General features: G+C 33.4%; 2 protein-coding genes across 2 annotated transcripts in view; both read left to right on the forward strand.

The window, feature by feature from the left end:
• The first annotated feature begins 2,248 nt into the window (after positions 1–2,248).
• Positions 2,249–2,800, forward strand: LOC137656590 (zinc finger BED domain-containing protein 5-like). The gene has a single exon (XM_068390762.1). The coding sequence runs from the start codon at positions 2,249–2,251 to the stop codon at positions 2,798–2,800; it is 552 nt and encodes a 183-aa protein (XP_068246863.1).
• A 1,045-nt stretch (positions 2,801–3,845) lies between these two features.
• LOC137656591 (general transcription factor II-I repeat domain-containing protein 2-like) overlaps positions 3,846–8,043 on the forward strand; it is a 10,437-nt gene continuing 6,239 nt past the window's right edge. The window contains exons 1-3 of the mRNA XM_068390763.1: positions 3,846–3,975; positions 4,120–4,355; positions 4,500–4,706. Coding sequence (XP_068246864.1) covers positions 3,846–3,975; positions 4,120–4,355; positions 4,500–4,706 — 573 coding nt within the window. The remainder of the gene's footprint in view (positions 3,976–4,119; positions 4,356–4,499; positions 4,707–8,043) is intronic.

Genomic DNA, 8,043 nt, shown 5'->3' on the forward strand with positions numbered 1-8,043 from the left:
AGACCGTTGCTAAGATTACTGCAAAATTTTGAAGATGTATATTTTGTTTTATTTATTTTTCCTTCATATTGTAAAAATCATAAGTTAATGGTCTCAAATTTTACTATTTGCAAAAGAAGATGTACTAATAACCACCACTTAATGATTATCTCAACCATATGATCAGTGACCGAGTCAGAGAGGTAGAATCAGCGAGTAGGGCTGTATTAGAGAGAGAGAGAGAGAGAGAGAGAGAGAGAGAGAGAGATTCATGTGCGTATATATATATATATATATATATATATATATATATATATATATATATATATATATATATATATATATATATATATATATTATATATATATATATATATATATAATATATATATATATATATATATATATATATATATATATATATATATATATATATATATATAGGGCTGTATTAGAGAGAGAGAGAGAGAGAGAGAGAGAGAGAGATTCGTGTGTATATATATAATATATATATATATATATATATATATATATATATATATATATATATATATATATAAAAATATATATATATATATATATAAAATATATATATATATATATATATATATATATATATATATATATATATGTATGTATATAAAATTTAGTTATAAATGTTTGTATCTCTCTCTCTCTCTCTCTCTCTCTCTCTCTCTCTCTCTCTCTATATATATATATATATATATATATATATATATATATATATATATTATTTCCTCTCCTTTTTTCCTTCTTCTTTTCCTTCAAGGTTAATTTACGTCCAAGACTGGATGTATTTCTTATATTGTCTCAATTTTCTGCCAATCTCGTGTTTAGCCTCAAAATTTTCAAAAGATTTTGGATATATCTTTCTCCCTCTTTCTCTGTCCTTCTCACTCATTGATCATGTAGCTGTGATAATCATACTGTGGTGGTTATCATCACGAGGTGAAAAATACCTTGATTTACAAATGCATATTATCTTGATCGCAGATACGTTTTGCCAGTTTCACTCCAACTACGTTGTAATGAGTGCCAAGAAGCGGAAGTATAACGAAGATTATATTCGTTTTGGATTTGTGTCCCTCCGAAAGGGTGACACAGAGGTCCCATAGTGCGTGATATGTTACAAGATTCTGAGCAATGATGGAATGCGACCCTCACGCTTGGAACGCCACCTGCAAACAGCACATCCTGGTCTAGTTGACAAGCCAAAGGCATTCTTTGAAACAAAAAAACACACCTTGAAGCAAGTGAAAATGGATGACAGCGGGGTATTTCGACAACAATCATCAAAGGTTGTTGAGGCTTCTTATGAAATTTCCATGTTGATTGCAAAGAGCAAGAAGAGCCATAACATTGGAGAGAATCTCATAAAGCCAAGTATACTATGTGCAGCTCAACTCATTCTTGGTAAAGATAGTGCAAATAAGCTTTCCCAAATTTCCCTGTCAAACGATACAGTCCAGAGAAGGATCCATGAACTGTCTCAAGATATCAAAGAACAAACACTCGAACTAGTAAGAGCCTCGCCTGTTTTTGCAATCCAGTGTGATGAAACGACCGATATCGCTCAGTGTGCTCAGTTCTTGATTTATGCTCGTTTTGTGTCAGGCAACAATATAAAGGAGGAAATTTTGTTTTGTTGCCCCATGGAAAGTTGTACAACAGCAGAAGCCATTTTTAAAGTTACATCAGACTTTTTTAAGGAAAATAAACTTTCTTGGGACTCACTAATAGGGGTGTGTACTGATGGAGCCCCAGCCATGGTTGGCCTGCGTTCTGGGTTCATCACAAAGGTGAAAGAAAAAAATCCTTCTGTAATAAGTACACACTACATAATTCACCGTGAATCTTTAGCATCCAGAACTTTGCCTGATGAAATGAGGGATGTTCTAAACGTGGCTATAAAGGTAGTAAATTTCATAAAATCTGGAGCCTTAAACAGTCGTCTCTTCAAATTATTGTGTAAGGATATGGATTCTGAACATGAAGCCCTGCTTTTTCACACAAACATACGATGGTTATCAAAAGGAAACATGCTTGAAAGGCTTTATGAGCTACGAGAAGTAATAATATTTCTAGATTCACAGCAGAAGGCAGCCCTTCATGACAAATTCAAGTCTGACAGCTTTCAGATAATTCTAGCTTACTTGGTGGATATTTTTGAATCTTTGAATGCAGTGAACCTTAAACTACAAGGGAAAAATATCCACATCATCTCTCACCACGACACCATTCGAACTTTCATGGCCAAACTCGACCTCTGGAAATGTCGAATTCAGCAGGGAAATGCAGCCAGTTTTAGGAACTTAGATTCTGGGCTCGCTCATGGTAACCTTGACCCTGAGTTAAAGATCCTTATAATCACTCATCTAAGCAGCTTGAAAGCAGAATTCACGAAATACTTTCCAGACATAGATGACATGCGTGAATCCTGGAAATTCATTAGGAATCCTTTTCAGTGTGAATTTGCTAATGTTGCTGAGGAAATTCAAGAGGAGTTTCTTGAGTTAAAGTTTAATTCCACAGCTAAGGATGAATTCAACGATTTGGATTTGGAGACATTCTGGATTATATACCATTCTGTGTACCCTCTGATCTCACATCAGGCTCTTCGGGTTCTAACAATGTTTGGATCAACGTACCTGTGTGAAACTGCATTTTCTACGCTCACTGCTATAAAAACCAAATACAGAAACCGCCTGGATGTGGAAGATGATTTACGTTGTGCACTCTCTAACATTAAACCTCGTATTCAAGATTTGGTATCCAAGAAGCAGTGTCAGGTATCTCACTAAATAAGTTGAGCAAGTTATCCTGTAGAAGTGAAAATGTCAATTATCTCACTTTATTTCCTACTTAGTAAATTGACTATACAACCCATAAGGCTTTTTTTATTCCTTTTCATATAAAATCTGCAAGTGAAATTTATCTTTATATGCAAAGGGGGGGGGGGGGCATGGCGATAAAAAAATAATTGTGGAGGGGGCATGGTAGTAAAAGGTTGAGAACCACTGGGCTAGTGGGATTAAATCTCGATAGTGTAAAAAACGTTTTGGTCACGTTGTAACTTTGTTACCGCGCCAACGAGTTTATTGCCTTATATTCAATCATTTCAGTGTCCTGGCATATTCCAGAGAAAGAAGACGTTGGACGTTTTATTTCAGCACAGCTTTTACTATCTTTCAAACTTTACCCAAAATGAGTGATTCGAAGCCTTCTAAAAAACGAAAAATTGAAGACGAATGCAGAGTATTTAACAAAGAGTGGACTGAAAGGTATTTCTTTACTGACGTCGGAGTTCAAGCTGTATGTTTGATTTGTCATGATACAGTTGCTGTTTTCAAGGAATACAATTTGAAACGGCCCTTTCAAACCAAGCACACCAACTTTGGAAGCAATTTATCAAAGCAAGAACTGCAAAAGAAGGCAACTGATCTGATGAAAAGTTTGAAGAAACAACAAAATGTGTTTGAAAAAACTTCATCTTTACAAAGGAATGCAAAAAAGGCAAGTTTTGTATTGGCAAATAAAATTGCAAAACAAAATAAGTCGTTTGCAGAAGCAGAATTTATTAAAGATTGCATGGTTGATGCTGTCAGTGTTGTGTGTCCTGAAGTCATATCTAAAGTGGAAGCCATATCTCTGTCAGGAAGAACTATTGTTCGTTGCATAGATGCAATTGCAATGAATATTCAAGATCAGGTGTTAACAGCCAGTGTTAGTTTTCAGTGGTTTTCTATTGCTTTAGATGAGAGTAATGACATTCAGGATACTGCCCAGGTACTCATTTATATCAGAGGAATTGACGAAAACTTCTAAATTACAGAGGAATTGTTATCTATGGAGTCTCTGAAAGACACTGTTACTGGAAAAGATTTATACAATAGTGTCATTAACAGTCTAATCAGGTCTAGATTAAGCCTGGATAAATTGGCAAGTATTACAACTGATGGTGCTCCTTCACTCATAGGTAAACACTGTGGCCTTGTGACCTTGATGAATGATAAAATCAAAGAATATTTTCCATCGCACAGTGTGTTGTCTTTTCACTGCATCATACATCAAGAAAGCCTCTGTAGATCACCTTTTAAACTCAAACACGTTATGGATCCAGTGGTGCGTGCAGTGAACTTAATAAGAGCACGGGGACTGAATCACAGGCAATTCCGAAGCTTCTTGGAAAACATCGAGGCTGATTTTACTGATGTGCTGTACCACACAAATATCCGATGGTTAAGTATGGGGAAAGTATTGAAGAGGATGTGGGACGTTAAAGAAGAGGTTTTCTTGTTTTTTAATAGGAAAGACATTTCTTGTGACTTTTCAAGGGAAATGGAGTGTGACGAATGGGTTTGTGATTTTGCATTTGCTGTGGACATTATGCAAAAGCTGAATGAGTTAAACACAAAACTACAAGGCAAAGGTTTATTTGCACATGAATTGTATGTGGAAGTGAAAGCATTTCAATTGAAACTTCAACTTTTTTCCAAGCAGCTTAAGGAGCAAAACTTTGTTCATTTTCCTCTGTTGAAAACACGAACTGTTACACAAGCACTATCAGACAAATACAGTTACCAGTTGACGGCTCTAAGAGATGAATTTATCAGAAGATTTGCCGATTTCAAGGCAATTGAAGGGCAGTTTGATTTGCTCAGCTCACCTTATGCCTGTGACGTTGAAACAGCTGCTGAAGAACTGCAGGTAGAACTGATTGATTTGCAAGCCGACAACTCTTTAAAGAGGCTCTTTGAAAATAAACCACTGGTCGAGTTTTATGCATCTCTGCACTCAGAAAAGTTTATAAATCTGAAAAATTTTGCAAGAAAGATGTTTGTGATATTTGCATCAACTTACATATGTGAGCAGACTTTTTCTATATTGAAAGTTAACAAGTCAAAGAACAGGTCACTTCTCACAGACTCGAATCTTCAGTCAGTGTTAAGAATCAGTACAAGCAACTTGACACCTAATTTCAACAAACTGGTAAATGATTGCAGTCAATTGCATCATTCTCACTGAGTCATTTTGATACTTCTGTTGCTCAGTTGCTGAGCTACTTTGCTTGTCTAATAAATGTTTATGTTTCATGTGAAGTTACTGCTTTAAAATATCAATACAAATATTTCTTGTCTTTAAATTGAGTTACTTTGTTTTCAAGCAAATATGCTTCATTTGAAGTTTTCCCTAAATTTATAAAATATGTCTTTATGGATTTAATTTATATGTTTACCTTGAACTTCTACTCCAAATTATTGATTAATAAAAATATATTATTTTTCTATTTCTTAAACAGAGTTACTTTGCTTTTTTTTTTTTTTTAAATAAATTGTTTTTCTAAATAAATGCGTTTCATGGGAATCCTCTAGTCTACAGTACTTTAAAATGCTAATAAATTAAAAATTATTGCATTTTCAGTTTGAAAACAATATATTTTGGCTATTATAGATATCAATTATACTGGAAAATATACTATGCGGCCCAGTAAAATTCTATATTTTTTAATGTGGCCCTTACACTGAAAAGTTTGCCCACCCCTGGTGTATATGAACGAAATCTACTCCTACAATAACAGAAGCCAAAGTTTCCAAAGATGTATAGAATTTATAATGCATGCGTTAGTTTACTTGAAGTTCGTATGTACATTGTGTTTCCACAACGCCCTCGGGAACACTATAGCAAGGCCAATGTTACCTAAGGTTGTAGAAAGAACAAATAGTCAATAATTTTTCCAAACAATGAAGATATAGCGGTCTTTAAATGATGACGCCATTCTTATGGCATCGTCTGTATGACTGAGTTTGACAGATGCGCAGTTCTCTCTCTCTCTCTCTCTCTCTCTCTCTCTCTCTCTCTCTCTCTCTCTCTCTCTCTCTCTCTCTCTCGAATTATTTATCACTGCCATTTATACAAATACTTTAATTATCTCTCTCTCTCTCTCTCTCTCTCTCTCTCTCTCTCTCTCTCTCTCTCTCTCTCTCTCTCAATTTGAACTGCCATCTATATCAGCCAAATGCTTTCATGATCTCTCTCTCTCTCTCTCTCTCTCTCTCTCTCTCTCTCTCTCTCTCTCTCTCTCTCTCTCTCTCTCTCATTTCGAAATCTCTTACTTCTGGCAGAAATAGAAGGCAGTGGTAGAGGGTAGGTGAATGAAAACTGCTAGCTACGAAAACATCAGCAAAGTTTCCAAAGACATATAGAAATTACAATGCATGTGTTTATTTACTTGAAGTTCGTATGTTGATTGTGCTTTCAAAACGTCCTCTGGAATTTTAGAGCAATGCCAATGTTACATAAGGTGATAGAAAGAACAAAAAGTAAGTGGAGAACAAGAAAAAAGAACCAAGAAAGAGGGAAACATGGATAAGAGTACAAAGCTGAAAGGTGCTAACTAAAACACTGGCAACAATTAGAGATCGCTGGCAACTCATAACATAGGAATAGTAAACTGAGGGTTCAAATACCTCGTTTAGGGTGCATTTATGTAGGAATAAACAATAAAAGTTATCATAATAATATTATCTTGATTTCTTTTAGAAAAGAAGCGAAAGTTTGCTGCAAATCTTTGGGAGCTCATAACTCAAAAACATACTTATTCCCACTTAGGTACATTTTTCTCACTTATTTGTTGTTCGATATTAGAGAAAAAGATATCGTTGAAAAGAAGAATAAAAATCCCACAATTCTGTCAGAGAAAATTTTGATTTTCTTTTTACATTTTTTTTCACGATTATTTTCCGTCTAGACGAGGAAAAAAATTAAAAATTCATTAAAAAAAACAGAATGGAAAATCAAAATTCTGTCTGACAGAATTGTTCGGTTTTTAGAGTAGTTATTGTGGTGTAAGTTTCAATACAATTGGTATTATAGTAGTGGGGAAAAATGTACCTAAATATGTTTTTTTAAATCATGATTTTTGCTAATAAATCCAAAACTTTTTGATCAAATGACTTGAAATTTTTATATGATGAAGGTATTATATATATCTAAAACATATATAGAAATTGTGTAATTTGGATCAATAGAAAAAAAAATGGCGGACATGGCAGACGGTCCCCTTAAATACACGAAGGAAATACACGAATGAAATATGTACTCTACACCATACCAGCTTTGTAAGAATATATATATATATATATATATATATATATATATATATATATATATATATATATATATATATATATATATTTATAAACTGCGCAATAAAAAGAAATAGCAAGAAATATTTCGTAATATTTAGTAAAAAACTAAAAGAGGCCATTTTCAAGAGGATGAGTGAGAAAGCGTCCTATATCAATGTAATTAGCTTATATCTGGTATTGTGCTCCCTCTAAATTGACTACGGAACAATTTCAGAGAACTCATGTTTTAAGATGAAATCAGTATCATTTGTCATCAGAACACAAACCAAGAAGAGAACAGCTTTTCCAATTGGCTTCAAAGTCAATGGTTTGCTTGTTTATAAAAGGTCCTTAAGATAATATAAATATCAAAATTTACATTACAAAAATTATTATTATTATTATTATTATTATTATTATTATTATTATTATTATTATTATTATTATTATTACTGTTGTTGTTGTTTTTTGTTGTTGTTGTTTTGTTGTTGTTGTTGTTGTTGTTGTTGAAAACATTTGCTGCAAGTTCGAATTCTTAAAGTTTTGCCGATTCAACTACCTGATTATAAAGATCATTCCACAACTTGGTCACAGCTATTAATAATGGAAAATCGAAATTCTGTCCGACAGAATTGTTCGGTTTTTAGAGTAGTTATTGTGGTGTAAGTTTCAATACAATTGGTATTATAGTAGTGGGGAAAAATGTACCTAAATATGTTTTTTTAAATCATGATTTTTGCTAATAAATCCAAAACTTTTTAATCAAATGACTTGAAATTTTTATATGATGAAGGTATTATATATGTCTAAAACATATATAGAAATTGTGTAATTTGGATCAATAGAAAAAAAATGGCGGACATGGCAGACGGTCCCCTTAAATACACTAAGGAAATACACGAATGAAATATGTACTC

The sequence above is a fragment of the Palaemon carinicauda genome, chromosome 17 (genome assembly GCF_036898095.1).
Source record: "Palaemon carinicauda isolate YSFRI2023 chromosome 17, ASM3689809v2, whole genome shotgun sequence".
NCBI classification, from domain to species: domain Eukaryota; kingdom Metazoa; phylum Arthropoda; class Malacostraca; order Decapoda; family Palaemonidae; genus Palaemon; species Palaemon carinicauda.

Bases quoted from the DNA above. Each gene is read 5' to 3' on its own strand.
- LOC137656590 (XM_068390762.1), top strand. From the start codon at position 2,249: ATGGCCAAACTCGACCTCTGGAAATGTCGAATTCAGCAGGGAAATGCA.